At 40.8% G+C, this 15,907-nt stretch overlaps 1 protein-coding gene across 1 annotated transcript; it reads left to right on the top strand.

Moving 5' to 3' along the window:
* Positions 1-5,041: 5,041 nt before the first annotated feature.
* LOC116614302 lies at positions 5,042-15,058 on the top strand. Its single transcript, XM_048729498.1, has 7 exons — positions 5,042-5,969; positions 7,617-7,696; positions 8,162-10,104; positions 10,228-10,302; positions 10,478-10,733; positions 12,381-12,460; positions 12,926-15,058. The coding sequence occupies exon 7, from the start codon at positions 13,143-13,145 to the stop codon at positions 14,355-14,357; it is 1,215 nt and encodes a 404-aa protein (XP_048585455.1). The 5' UTR covers positions 5,042-5,969; positions 7,617-7,696; positions 8,162-10,104; positions 10,228-10,302; positions 10,478-10,733; positions 12,381-12,460; positions 12,926-13,142; the 3' UTR covers positions 14,358-15,058.
* Positions 15,059-15,907: the final 849 nt, after the last annotated feature.

The raw sequence follows: 15,907 nt of genomic DNA, 5'->3' as shown, positions 1-15,907 counted from the left end.
ATGTTGTATACACGTTACAAGAAGCAATTGAGAAGGACATCAAAAAGATGACGAAGAAAGCTATGCCTAATGACCCGAGTTTAGAAATAGACCAACAAGGTCAACAGGAAATAATAACACATAACAACTCAGATTCTAATAGCCAAAATCACCCGCCGGCTACACCGCCTACTCCCCCAATTACCCAGCAGGAAATCACGCACAGTCAGCAATCGCCAGTGACAACAACAAACGTCTTTTACCAGTGGATCGATAATTTAGTCGAGTTTGAGGAGACTATTGTGCAACCACAAGAAAGCACGACTATGTCAATAGCCGAAGCACTGTATAAATTAGAAGCTAGCATACCAACCGTGGCGCTAACAAAGTTTGACGGAAACCCGCAAGATTATGCCGATTTCGTCGACAGATTTAAGATCCATATCCACGACAAGAATCATACAGTAACAACATAAGAATGATTCAGCTCAAAATGCACCTTGCCGGAGAAGCGGAAAGATGCATAGCAGGTTTAGGTTCGGATGGCATAATGTACGCAACAGCGCTTAAAACGCTTAGATCAATTAGGTCAAGCAAGTGTCATTGCGCGCGCACTAGTCAACACCATCACAAAAGGCGATGTCGCTAGTTTTCTAGCGACAATGAAACGAATCGGCTACTTCGCGGATATCAACGCGAACGTAAACCTCAGGCGCATAGTCATGCGTCTGCCGGACCACCTCATAGAACGATGGCGAAGCGTGTCCTCCGACCTGAGAGAGAAGAATGTCACGCCCAGTATCCAGCACATTAGTGATTTCATAAGAAAGCGTGTGAAGGCAGAGTTCGACCTCGACTTTGGAGACATCGGAATCGGCAGAAACGACCAAAACCAGACTCAACCCAGGGAGAGGAAAGGTGTTTTCGCAGTGGGGCAGCAAGCAAGAACGACGAATTGTTTCGTCTGTGACGCTGAAAACCACAGGGTTCCCGATTGCCCTAAGATGGCTGCCGCCACAGTCAATGAGAGACTGACCCTGCTCAAGAACGCCCGTTGCTGTTTCTCATGTTTAAGGCGAGGTCACCACCAAAGAGAATGCGGGTCGAAAAAGAAGTGCGAAATAGTCCCGTGCACTAAAGTTGCTCTCCGAGCTGGTGACGCGTCGAGACTCGTTTAGAGATGGAGTACAAGAAGTGAACAAACGTCTCAAACGCTTTTGCTCACAAAATAGATGGGACAGAATTAGCCACACGAACATTACTCCGGGCATGCTGAATCAAGGAGGTCTACACCTGAACGCAAGTGGGAACGATGCCTTATTTAACAATTTCTTAGATTACTTAGGCAATGCCTGATCTAATGCTTCCATGAATGCCGTTGCCAAAAATACAGGTAACAAATATTCTAATCATCTATCGTTTCAAACAGGAATTCTTTCAGCCGATGATAATGCCATCTATTGTCCTCTTCCGCGTCAGCGCGGTTTCAAACTTGCCGCGTTGAATATCAACAAATTAACTACCCACATCGATGAACTAAGAATTCTGCTTGACGAAAATCCAATCGATATACTCGCAATCAATGAGACTAAACTTGACGATGTTTCGGACAACGAGGTTCATTTGTCAGGGTAAGGAAAAATTATTCGCCGCGACCGCACTAGTGGTGGTGGTGTTTGTTTTTATATCCGATCAGGCATAAACTATAAGGTTCGTTCGGATTTGAATATCCATGATCTAGAAAACTTATGCATAGAGATAAATAAACCTCGTTCTACTCCTTTTTTGGTAAATACTTGGTATAGGCCACCAAATTCGCCTGTCAATTGGCAAAATAGACTCCATGAATGTCGAATATTTTTTATTAGGTGATTTAAACTGTGACCAAACCGCTGTAATTCCAGACAATAATACTAACCTGATGAATAATATTTCTGACATTTATGGCTTAACACAATTGATCAAAGAGGCCACACGAATCACCGAGAACACAGCAACACTGCTCGATGTTATTTACACTAATCACCCTGACAGAATTGCCTGTTCTGGTGTTTCGCATGTTGGTATAAGTGACCATAGCCTGGTTTACGCCTATCGCAAATTGTCAATTGGTCCGCCTAACAAAGGACACTCTAATATTATATATCGCAAATTCAAAAATTTCAATTCTGATGCATTCCGCGCTGATATTGCATCTCTGAACTGGAACTTTCTTAATTCCTACAATGACCCGAATGTCATGTGGAATAATTGGAAAGAAATGTTCCTCCATTTCGTTGAAAAGCATGCGCCTTTGTGCACTAAACGAGTCCGATTATCCAAATCGCCTTGGATTAACTCGGATTTGAAAAAAACTAATGCATCAGCGAGATGTCTTAAAAATCAAGGCTATTCGCATCAAGATCTCGCTAACGTCAGTGATTGGCTTAAAACCAACAAACTGACCCTTAATAAATCTAAAACTGAATTCATGCTGGTCGGCTCGCGCCAAAGACTAAGTACCTTTGAGAACTCTCCTCGTTTAGTTCTCGATAATTCCCTAATTAAGGAAGTCCCTAATACAAAATCTGCGTCGATCTGCACCTCTCCTGGAACGCGCACATTACTAATATTTCCAAAACAATTGCTTTTGGAATCGGCGCAATCAAGAGATGTCGCCCATTTGTTTCACTCGAAACACTAAGGTACGCTTTTAACGCAATTGTTCAACCCCATTTTGATTACAGCGATGTAGTATGGGGAAATTGTAGTAGTACCCTCGCCACAAAACTCCAGAAGCTCCAAAATCGTGCCGCGCTAATTCTGACTTTTTCCAGTTTCAATGCCGACGCTCACCCGCTCATCGAGAGCCTAGGCTGGTCGAAGCTGGTTGATCGACGCAGGGCCCATGGCTACTATGGTGTACAAATCTCTTAACGGCCTAGCCCCGGATTACCTTCAATCTAAATTCGAACACCATGTAAACCACTACCAAATAAGAGATTCTGTAAACAAACTCTCTATTCCGCAACCCCGCACCAATTATCTAAAGAACAGTTTCCATTTTAGTGGTGCGGTTTTGTGGAACAGCCTTCCTCCATACCTACGTCAAGCTGAATCTCTTAACAGCTTTAAGTCCGGCTGTAAGAATTTCTTTTTATAATAACACGGCATTCATGGAAAGCAGGCAATCATTGTAATATCATAGTTTAGATTATACAGTATATATAGAATATTTTTAAGCCCTGATTGTTTTACCGTGTATAAAATAAAGTTACAAGTTACAAGGACAAGCAAGCTCTGAAGCTAATGGAGAGTTCCTGTAGAAAAGAAGACAACCGTTACATTGTTGGGTTACCGTGGAAACAAGATAAAACCCTTCTCCACGACAACCGTCCACTCGCGGAACAGAGGTTAAAGTCACTAGAGAAAGGTCTGCTGAAAAACCAAGACAAGGCAGACATGTATCAAAAGGTAATCGTCCAATACCAAGAAAACGGTTGGGCGAGAGAGCTTACCCAAGAGGAACTTGAGAGGCCCGTCAAGCCAGTCTACTAACTCCCACATTTCGGCATATATTGACCGGACAAAGTCAGCACCCCCTTAAGAATAGTATTCGATCCCGCTAGTGTGTACCAGGGTGTGTCTCTCAACTCGTCCCTGTACAAAGGCCCAGGGCTAATCGGTGATCTGCTCGGCGTCCTATTGCTCTTCCGAGAAGACCACGTCGCCTGTGTCGGGGACATTTCAAAGATGTTTCTTCAGATCTGCCTTCCGGAGGATGATAAGCAAGTCCATCGCTTCCTCTGGAGAGACCTAGAAACTTCAAGACCGCCAGCTGTCTACGCCCTTCAGAGAGTGACCTTCGGCGACAAACCATCCCCAGACATGGCCAGCTATGTGCTGTAAAGGATGGCCGATGAAAACAATGGAGAGAGCCCGCTAGCAGCTACCCTGCTCAAGAGAGATAGATACATGGACGATTTGATATTCTAATGTTTAACTGCAGAGGAAGCCATGAAGACCATCAAAGAGACTGACAGCGTTCTGGCGACAGGAAGTTTCAAGATAAAGCAGTGGATTTCGTCAGATACTGACTGCAGTGCAAAGCCAGCCATCCCCACCCGGAAACAATGCCGGACACGCATCAGGGACCCCAACAGTCAATCTCGATGGGGAAGAAGGCACGAAGACTCTCGGCGTAGGATGGAACCCGCAGAGAGACACAATAAGCTTCGCCTCAAGGGATTCAAATCAAGTTGAAAGCACTGACGAAGAGATCCGTACTCTCGAGCATCTCCCGGCTGTATGACCCTCTAGGCCTCGCGTCAGCCGTCACGATCAAAGCAAGAGTAGCGCTGCAAGAGGTTTGGAGGGCAGAACAGTTCGATTGGGACGACCCCCTTCCAGAAGAAACAAGTGCCATGTGGCTTTCACTACTGAAAGAGATCGAAAGCCTGAAGGAGGTCCAAATCCCGAGATGTCTCAAGCCCCATAACGCAGGCGACCGATCAGAGCTTCACGTGTTCGCCGACGCAAGCTGTAAGGCATATGGCGCCGTCGCCTACCTTGTCAGGCCGACTCAGCAAGGCCCAGAGGTCCGCATTGTGGCAGCGAAAGCCAGAGTAGCACCACTGCGCCAATCAACAGTCCCTAGACTAGAGCTGATGGCAGCTCTCGTAGCCTCCAGATGGCGGGGAAAATCAAAATGGCGGGTTTTCATGCTTGAGATTGATATATTATTTGACTACATTTTTATTAGGGTATTCAAGCATACACCTATTTCAAAAAATGTTGTCAGTGAGAATGGCAAATGGCAGTTCTACGACCGAAAGTAACCATGCGTCGCGGAGAATATGGGTAAATCAAAACAATTATCCATTAAAGGTTACCAATGCTTGGCTCTGACATTGCTGGACTTTATTTAACACATTTAATTTTAAGAATAATTAGTACCCACAAGCCATTTACCATTCGCCATTTGCACTGACAACCTTTTGTGAAATAGGTGTATATTGATAGGAGTATATTGATGAAAAATTGGTATTTAAACGACCCCAAGATGGGGGGGGGGGGGGGATTTGCCACACTACCCTGTATTATCCGACACAAAGACACCAAACTTTGCATTGTGTTTGACTCGGTAGCAAAGGTCCTAGACGTGTCCTTAAATGACATGCTAGAGAAAGATCCTTGTCTCTTCAATGACTTGACTGGAATACTTCTGAGATTTTGAAGATTTAAGGTGGCTGTTGCGGGAGACATTTCCAAGAGTGTCTTACATGAGTGTCTTACTCGACCCAAAGGATCGTAAGTACCATCGATTTCTCTGGAGAGAAGGAGAAGATAAAGAACCTACTGTCTATAAGTTCAATTGTGTGATTTTTGGAGATAAGCCATCACCATTCCTTGCAAACTATACAATCAAGAGCGTGCTAGAAGATCACGGTGCAGGGAAAACTGAAGCTGTGACAGCAGCCGCAGTAGTGTTCAAAGTGGCAAGGAGATCGTCGAGGATGTATGCGAAGTACTAGACAGCGGAGGCTTTCGCATGCGCAACTTGATAAGCAATGACGCCAAGGTGCTTTCTGGGATTCAAGATCGGGTGGAGAATATCGGAAATGAAGAGGACGGGAAAGAGTTTGGCGAGCGATGACAGAGAGTACTTTGAATGTTTTGGATTCTTAACACTGACGAGATATCATCGCCTGAGAATGTGGAGGTCGTATGGACCAAGGGAGGAGTGTTGAGTCAACTTGCTAAGCTGTTTTACCCGTGTGGACACTTTAATCGCCCTTTTTAGTAACTGGCAAGATTCTGACGCAGCAACTATGGAGAAAAATCTTGCTTGGGATCAAATGCTTGATGAAGTAGACAAACAAAAATGGCAACACTGGATTGGTCAGTTTCCATCACTCAACAAACTGCATATACCGCGTTGCAAAAGCGGCTCCAAAGAATGAGTCCGAACAGACACGATCGATCGGATAGATTTGAAGAAAATAGTCAAGGTAAATAATGACCATTATTTGGTTTGAGAAGGCATGTAAGAGCAAAATATCGTAAAAAAGATTTCACGACACATTTAAGAGGGCAAGAAATATATGTACTTGGTCTGTGTGAGGTACTAGTTCCAGCTTTAACTACTGTTTACAAATCATGATTTTATTGAAATATGCACTTGTAAAATTAGCCATAATTTTGCAAATACACAAAACGTACACAGGTTTTTGCAGATTTGTGACAATTAGTGACTGATCTTACCAGATATTTATGAATAATTGCTCAACCCTGCCCCACTTTTACAATTCGAGGCTCTAAAATGGGTCAAGTTTGGACTCTCGTTCGAAGCGTTTTTCGTATGGTGGTAGACATAGTTCATTGCATAGCAAAGATAAAACTAACTAATCTTTGATGCACTATAAACTACTAAAATATTATCTACAAACCCATAAATTTGTATGTGGGATGGATTTGTTTTAGGTATCATTCAAGCGCCTCCGATTTGTGCTTGATTTCATATTTCAGACTGGCTACAAATATTCAACGGCCTCTTACGCACGCGAAAACGAAATCCATTTTGATAATAGACTTGATAAAGGCTTTCAGTAACAAGGGTCTTGGGATGATTCATTTCTGGTCGAATTTTACCGGGCGGAAGTTAGTGAGACAGCCTGTTAAGTAGCTATTTTCATGGCCTCCACTTAGACCGAAATAGTTGATTGGGTATGTATAGGTATGCAGTCAGGGGTAGGCACAGGGCTGGTGCCCCACTCAACTACCAAAAAGTAGTCTTTTTTTTAAATATATTTTTTTAGATAATATCTATGACTGCACATCCCTTCCCAACAGATTGCCTGTTATGGTTACCAGAGTTGCATAAATTTGGCCAATGGATAATGTAGCAACTGCCCCAGAAAACTAGTTTAACCCTTGCAATTGAATGACCAGCCATTCTATGAGCTCCAGCACTTCACTTCTCCATGAGAACTTCTTGTCTAGCTCAGGACAAAAGGCTTAAAGAGCATCTCTCAAGGAATAAAAGCGATATCCTCCAAAACGGTTCATTCACTGATATCTAATAACCCCTCTGCTGGAAGAATCGCTATTACCAAAACAATTTTTTTTCATTTTTCAAAGTCCCAGATTATTTTACAGCCTTTTGAAGATACCCGTCTGAAAAACACCTACTTGCCTAGTCATCTCACGGCTAGAGCACGAGTTGGCGCGAAAGGATCACCAAATAAGGAGCATTGCGCGAGTTCGCATGAGTTTGTCGCTAAAAGATGGGCCCTTTAGGGAAGCAATTTTTCACCGGCGTAGAGGAAGGGTGAATCTGCGGAAAGTCAGCGGTTTTACAGAACCGATCACCGGTACCTAGTTGGGAATCCTGACTAACTCCTCGGCTCTCAGCAGTGTGCTACATTGACTTCCGGTGTATTATGCATTACAAAACTTCCGTTATAAAAATAGAATCCCACATGGCTAAATCTGGAGGGAACTGTAAAGTCCAACAATTCCCGCATTTTAACAATGTCACAAACTCCTTCGATTATAGAAGGATATAAATTTACTACAAAATCTCACATTTAGAACAGATGAGAATTACTTTTATGGCATTTTTGATGAAGCTGACAAGTCTTTGAATTCTGTTTCAGAGGAATTCTTTGCCACTCATCTAGTTCGTTTGTTAAGGTTGACTTTCACGCAAAAGGAGACAAACGATACTCTCAATCAGGTAAGTGCTGTGCTTATGATCTACTAGGCGTCTTGTTTACATTTACTGGCGCTGATGCGACTCGTACCAGAAAAGGTATCTTTAAAATGTGGGTATTGTCAGGCTATTTATCATGTAAACGACTCGATATTTTACGGGCCCGCTTATATTTGGAGGAGCATGGGTTTATACTTCCTTGGGAAATTTAGAAGGGCTTTTACTTTTAGCTGTCATTTCCATGGTTAACTTTCCTTACAATAATAGTTGGGTCATATAACCATTGCGGAACATTGCAGAATTACCAAGCAGCACAAAAATCGGCATTTCTATGATGTTAGAAGTTCTTTTTATTTTTTCTATTTTGGAAGCAGTATTTCATTTATAGTGTATATTCATAATTGAATTTTATTAAAGCGTGAGTATTTCCTCGTAACAACCTGTAACAGGATGCTGTTTTTTGGACACCTTTTCTTGGTTGATCTGCAGAAACGCACTACTGCCTTTATGGACCTATCAAGGTAGACAAGTGCGAAACGAAATGGTGACGGCCTCTCGGTAAAATGTTTGTAAGTATTGTACTTTTCAGTCCTACTTCACGTTTATTTTTTTTAAACAAATGTCTGCATTCCAGTTCTGTTGGAATTGTCTGTGTCTCTGCACGACAATGGAAGGTACACGAAAATCCAAGGTACTCGAAGCTGGAATGTCCTGCTTCGAGTACCAGATCAGATCAGGATACAGATCAGGTGCATTCGGGTATTTGATGAATACACGATAGACCAGGCCATCCCACTCCACCCCAAATAGCTTCAAAAGATCAAAGAAAGGTGCTTTGGATCCGCTTAAGAGGGCTCTCGAGAGTGGAATTCCCACGTCAAGCGACTTACGATATTATGTGAAGCTTCCTCTGTGTGTTGAACACAGAGGACATCCACTGGGAGAAGATGCGACCATAAACCAGCTGGTCGACAAGGTTATTTCCAAGATCTATGAGCTCGTTGCCAAAGGCATTACGTGACAGTTTTCGGCGAGAACCCACAGCCGCATAGCCGCGGTAATATCACCACCAGACGGTGAAGGGTGAGCAAAATTACGCGCAAATCAAGAAAGAATCTTTAAGTATTATTTTTGGCGTTAAGAAATTTCATTAGTATTTGTACGGCAGAAAATTCATGCTAGCCACGGATCACAAACCGCTAGTTAGCACAGTACGACCTTAGCGGCAGCCAGAATGCAGCTGTGGGCTATCTGCCTATCAGTACTATATCATTTATCGTACGACAGACAAACAAGCGAATGCAGATTGTTTATCATGGGGCAGAAACGGTGGACATTCATGCTTATTCAATTATCCTCACGCAGCAGAGCGCAAATTTAAAAAAAATACAAAGAAAAGCTCTCAAAACGGCTAACCTGGGTTGAAAGAAATAGCTTTACTCGAAAACAAATCCCTAACTAAAAATTTGAACGACGGATTTCTATTAGCTAAATGTCAAACTTTCATATGTAAGTAGGCATTTTGTTAAAAGATGAAAAACTCGACCTGCAGTCTTCTTTGAAGATAAACACCCGCTATAAACAACCCACCAATTGCACAACGTTTTGAAGCTTTAAAGTCGAATTCAACGAATAATAGTTTCTTTTAATTGAGCTTCGATGAAGTGTAGTTTCTCGATTGGTATTTTATTGTTTTGTTTATGCGGTTGCTTACCAGCGGGCAAGAACAGTTTGCCGCCTCGACCTCTGTTTGTGTAACATCGATCGCAACAATCTTTACATCAAATCGATTTTGAAAATGTGGTCATCGATCAATTTTATGTATATTTTTTTAGAAACTCTGATGTTTACAAAGGAAATAAAGACAAACATCTTCACGAGACTTTTACCTTCACTTCACGGCGTGATGAAGTAATGTGCATCAAACAAACGGCCGCATCTGGAGCAAAACGGAAGCTTCGAAAGCAATTTTGCAGATTTCTAAAAAAAAAGCAGCAAGGTCGCAATTTCAAAAGGGACTAGCACTAGAATAGAGACCTTAAAAGACATAGGAAAATTGCTAAAATTCACTTTTTTCTTTCTTTCAGTGAAAGCTGTTCATCAGCCTTGCACTTCACAGACAAATATGTGTTTTCAACAGAGTCTGTGATTCTAAAACACAAGCATACAGAGGAGAAATGTGAGATTCGTCTCAATTCTGCATTAGATGAGAGCATAGTAAGTAGAGGGGACTGATTTGGAAGGGGACTGATATGTCCAGGTACCAAAAGCTCACCCAACTTGAGTCCTCATTTCCCCGCGCATACCTAATAGAGGCATGTCAAAAGGAAATGGACAGGAAATGGAAGCCGATCATGATGGACACAACAGGCAGCTACTCGGGGGTGCCGCTGCCATTCAGAGTCTTGTTTGAAAGTGAAATCAGTAAATATGTAAGTGTCTTTAAAATTAAGAAATGAAAGATCAAATGCGTGTTAGCTTTTATACATATAAGCAATACTTAAGCATTAAATATTGCTAATATAACGTCTTTGTGTGCGTATTTATTTATACAGTCACATGTTGATGCCTGCTGGCAAGCTGCCGTCTACGCCGTCGAGTCCTCTACTCAAACAGACTTTGTCCCAAAGGTTAGCAAATGTTTTGTTAAAGAAATAAATTCGGACGGAAACAGACCATTTCCCAAAGGTTGGCTACATGTGGATCAATGAGTAGTAGGGGGTAACTGGATGGATAGGCAGACCTATGGGGGAGGGATGATAATGATTAATAATATTGTTATTGAATATGTATTGTTTTTTGAAGGCACAATCAAGTAACCTCCGCGGAAACAGCAATATGGCGCCACTTCCATGCAAAGGAGGGAAAACAAACCAACCAGGCATCGACTACGGACATTTTATACAAAGCAAATGGACGTTTATTCAAGCCCTTTGAATTCCATATGCTATTTATATCATCAAATTCAATTAACGGCATGTATTTGCGTTGCAAAAGCGGCTCCAAAGAATGAGTCCGAACAGACACGATCGATCGGATAGATTTGAAGAAAATAGTCAAGGTAAATAATGACCATTATTTGGTTTGAGAAGGCATGTAAGAGCAAAATATCGTAAAAAAGATTTCACGACACATTTAAGAGGGCAAGAAATATATGTACTTGGTCTGTGTGAGGTACTAGTTCCAGCTTTAACTACTGTTTACAAATCTTGATTTTATTGAAATATGCACTTGTAAAATTAGCCATAATTTTGCAAATACGCAAAACGTACACAGGTTTTTGCAGATTTGTGACAATTAGTGACTGATCTTACCATATATTTATGAATAATTGCTCAACCCTGCCCCACTTTTACAATTCGAGGCTCTAAAATGGGTCAAGTTTGGACTCTCGTTCGAAGCGTTTTTCGTATGGTGGTAGACATAGTTCATTGCATAGCAAAGATAAAACTAACTAATCTTTGAGGCACTATAAACTACTAAAATATTATCTACAAACCCATAAATTTGTATGTGGGATGGATTTGTTTTAGGTATCATTCAAGCGCCTCCGATTTGTGCTTGATTTCATATTTCAGACTGGCTACAAATATTCAACGGCCTCTTACGCACGGGAAAACGAAATCCATTTTGATAATAGACTTGATAAAGGCTTTCAGTAACAAGGGTCTTGGGATGATTCATTTCTGGTCGAATTTTACCGGGCGGAAGTTAGTGAGACAGCCTGTTAAGTAGCTATTTTCATGGCCTCCACTTAGACCGAAATAGTTGATTGGGTATGTATAGGTATGCAGTCAGGGGTAGGCACAGGGCTGGTGCCCCACTCAACTACCAAAAAGTAGTCTTTTTTTTAAATATATTTTTTTAGATAATATCTATGACTGCACATCCCTTCCCAACAGATTGCCTGTTATGGTTACCAGAGTTGCATAAATTTGGCCAATGGATAATGTAGCAACTGCCCCAGAAAACTAGTTTAACCCTTGCAATTGAATGACCAGCCATTCTATGAGCTCCAGCACTTCACTTCTCCATGAGAACTTCTTGTCTAGCTCAGGACAAAAGGCTTAAAGAGCATCTCTCAAGGAATAAAAGCGATATCCTCCAAAACGGTTCATTCACTGATATCTAATAACCCCTCTGCTGGAAGAATCGCTATTACCAAAACAATTTTTTTTCATTTTTCAAAGTCCCAGATTATTTTACAGCCTTTTGAAGATACCCGTCTGAAAAACACCTACTTGCCTAGTCATCTCACGGCTAGAGCACGAGTTGGCGCGAAAGGATCACCAAATAAGGAGCATTGCGCGAGTTCGCATGAGTTTGTCGCTAAAAGATGGGCCCTTTAGGGAAGCAATTTTTCACCGGCGTAGAGGAAGGGTGAATCTGCGGAAAGTCAGCGGTTTTACGGAACCGATCACCGGTACCTAGTTGGGAATCCTGACTAACTCCTCGGCTCTCAGCAGTGTGCTACATTGACTTCCGGTGTATTATGCATTACAAAACTTCCGTTATAAAAATAGAATCCCACATGGCTAAATCTGGAGGGAACTGTAAAGTCCAACAATTCCCGCATTTTAACAATGTCACAAACTCCTTCGATTATAGAAGGATATAAATTTACTACAAAATCTCACATTTAGAACAGATGAGAATTACTTTTATGGCATTTTTGATGAAGCTGACAAGTCTTTGAATTCTGTTTCAGAGGAATTCTTTGCCACTCATCTAGTTCGTTTGTTAAGGTTGACTTTCACGCAAAAGGAGACAAACGATACTCTCAATCAGGTAAGTGCTGTGCTTATGATCTACTAGGCGTCTTGTTTACATTTACTGGCGCTGATGCGACTCGTACCAGAAAAGGTATCTTTAAAATGTGGGTATTGTCAGGCTATTTATCATGTAAACGACTCGATATTTTACGGGCCCGCTTATATTTGGAGGAGCATGGGTTTATACTTCCTTGGGAAATTTAGAAGGGCTTTTACTTTTAGCTGTCATTTCCATGGTTAACTTTCCTTACAATAATAGTTGGGTCATATAACCATTGCGGAACATTGCAGAATTACCAAGCAGCACAAAAATCGGCATTTCTATGATGTTAGAAGTTCTTTTTATTTTTTCTATTTTGGAAGCAGTATTTCATTTATAGTGTATATTCATAATTGAATTTTATTAAAGCGTGAGTATTTCCTCGTAACAACCTGTAACAGGATGCTGTTTTTTGGACACCTTTTCTTGGTTGATCTGCAGAAACGCACTACTGCCTTTATGGACCTATCAAGGTAGACAAGTGCGAAACGAAATGGTGACGGCCTCTCGGTAAAATGTTTGTAAGTATTGTACTTTTCAGTCCTACTTGTTAAAAAATGTGCTGTCAATATACAAGCAAATATCAGATATTGAAGGCACATTGTATGAAATAGATGGCTTTCATGTGTCATTTCAATTTGCTGAGCTCCGAAATGATATGAAAATGCTTGCAATGCTTGCTGGAGAGCTCTCAAATGCTGCTACTTACTTTTCATCCTTTGCTAACGTAAGCTCAGCTGATAGTGGCAACCTTCAAGGCAGATTTGGTACTGACGAAGAATGTAAATGGAAACCGTGGAGCTACAACCAAAGGAATGAAGTGGCTAGTAAAGTTAAAGCACTCAAAGCTAAGCTCGAAAACCAAACTCTCTGTCAACAGACAAGAAGGTCTAAAGTTACAAATTTCATTTCCAAACAAAAGAGCCGCCAAGAATTTCAACTCATGCTAGGCAATTTTATTGACAAAGCACACGTTGAGCCTCTCCATCTCAAAAACAATGCCTGGCAGTACTTCTATAGATCTGTCTTAAAAGAACCATTAGTAAAAACCTGCTTACTACCATCTCATAAAACTTTTGAAGAAATACCACCAGACAGTTGTTTTGCTAGAGTTATTAATGCACTTCAACATGAAGTACAGACCAAACGGCTAGCTAAAAGAGTAAGGCAATGGTATAATGAAACCCAAGGCAAAAAAGGAGATCTACAATATAGATTTACAGGCAAAGAATCTCGCCTTTTTTGTCATAACTTCATGCGACTGTTGAAGAATCTAAGCAGTGAGGAAGATACTCCCAAGCAAAAACAAACTGTCTTGGCACTAGTTTATATAGGTATCAGGTTAAGAGACTGCTGCTCTATTTTCAACCGCCTTGATATCAATGAACAAGATCTTGCAAAGCTAGAAGTTGCTGCCATTGAGTATTGTCATGCAAACAAATTGTTTCTTCCCTACACCATCAACCCGACTATATGGACTCTAGGTCATGTACTTCCCGTGCATGCTAGAGATGTATTTTCAAAGTACCAGCAGGGACTCCTAACAGTGACAATGGAAGGTAGGGAGGCAAAACATATTGCATTGCAGAGGTTAAGTCACAACACTACATACCAGTCTAGGTGGCAAGAAATCTTTAGGCATGAATTTATTATGCTAGTCTGGCTGCCTGAGCAAGGCCATCAGCCCTGCTCTTACACAGAAAGCAAAGATGTTAATATCCCAGAAAGAGTCAATGATCCAGCTTATTGCTACTGTGGCCTGCTGAAAGCTTCCCCAGAAAACACTCATTGCTGTTTCTGTGGGGACAAACTAATGACCCTAATCCATAAGAGTGTAGTAAATAAGAAGTACAGCCCAGGCTTGTCAATGTAAATGTAATATACCCCTAGTTACTGTGTGAATTTATTAGATAGGTTAATTGGAATTGTCTTTGGAAAATACCATGCAGTAATTAAAAGCATTCTAGTTATTGCACAACTCTGGCATTCCAGTTAACACACAGAGCAAAATTTCAAGATTTTGGTGAAATACAGCATTGATTATTGGGTTCATTATTCAATTCAAGAATGCATGCAGAAATCCAATATTTGAATCGAATTAGCTATTAGTAGAGCTATTTGTAAAGATAGGTAGACAATTACGATAATACAATAACAAGTAAGGCAATAAAATAATTTATTTTGATTTTAATTGTTATCAATTTTGAAATTCTTTATTCCAGTATAGAATTTTAATTATATTCTTAGTTTTAAAAAATAACAGAAGTTATATGAAACAATTCATTACGTAAATATTTCTCAGAGAAATGATTGGATAAAAAGAAAGTAATAACAATGCTATTTATCGACTTGAATATGTTTATTGAAAGTGGCAATCAGCTCTAAATCATATTCCAATTATTAAATGTTTGACAATTTCCAAATTACATTAGAAATAGTACTTATTAATATAATTAAATTGTAAAAGTTTGATAACACTTCCTGCTATCACAAATATGTTTAACATTGAAAGATGTTTTTTATCATTGTTATTGTAAACTATACACTGTATAATAAATCCATTTTTTCAATCAATCAACGTGTAAATATTTTTGTGTATTTTTTAAGTTATTTAGCCATGGAAAGCATACCTTGGCTCATTCCAAAACCCAAAATGGCATGCAATTATTATATATAAACGTCTGGGGTCATAGTTACAAATGAAAAGCCTGTTGTCATAAGCTAATAGCTCTGCTTTACAGCCATCTTGCTTCCCTTTAAACATTTTCTGGAGAAAATCCCTGACTTCCCTTGTTTCAATGCCTGCTAGTTTAGCAAAGTCACGTACAAGCCTTTTCTTGTGGTTGAATGTGATTTTAAGGTTCTTTCATTCAACCAAAACGCCAAAACTAGTTGGTGTTTTTGATACAGCCATCAGGATTGCATCAAATATGGCCCTTGGTAGATCTCGTTTTAACTCAATTCGATACGGGTTTCTAGCCTTTCGTGAACGTAAAAGCCGCCTATGAACACTTTTCAGCCATATAACAACTTCTGTGGCGATGATTGGGCCAACCTTTATGCTCATATTTAGAGCCCTTTCGCTTTCAGTGTAAAACCCTTCCTGGTTCCTTATAAACACTCCTTCCAATGCGTTCTTAGCTTCATCTTCGAAGGCCAAAACGGATCGGATATCAACTCGAAGTGGCCTAAAACATCGCACGGCATTTTTACTGCCTCCTCAAGACTTGGTACTTCCTCTTTACTACTAATTTCACCATCTTCAGCACAAACCTCTTCCAAAACTTGATCCAATAGTATACAATCTGTTCTCGTCGCCATTTTGTTTTTGAAGATACCCGCTGACTATGCATGCGTTGACCTCGGTAGCTAAATGTCCGCTCGGCCGAGCCAGCTGACCCGGCGTGTTGTGGTCTTGTATAT

The sequence above is a fragment of the Nematostella vectensis genome, chromosome 6, assembly GCF_932526225.1.
Source record: "Nematostella vectensis chromosome 6, jaNemVect1.1, whole genome shotgun sequence".
Taxonomy (NCBI): domain Eukaryota; kingdom Metazoa; phylum Cnidaria; class Anthozoa; order Actiniaria; family Edwardsiidae; genus Nematostella; species Nematostella vectensis.
Note: the sequence above shows the minus strand (reverse complement) of the source record. Positions and strands in the feature narration are given on the sequence as shown.

Excerpts from the sequence above, each read along its gene's own strand:
- LOC116614302 (XM_048729498.1), top strand. The coding sequence starts at position 13,143 with ATGAAAATGCTTGCAATGCTTGCTGGAGAGCTCTCAAATGCTGCTACT.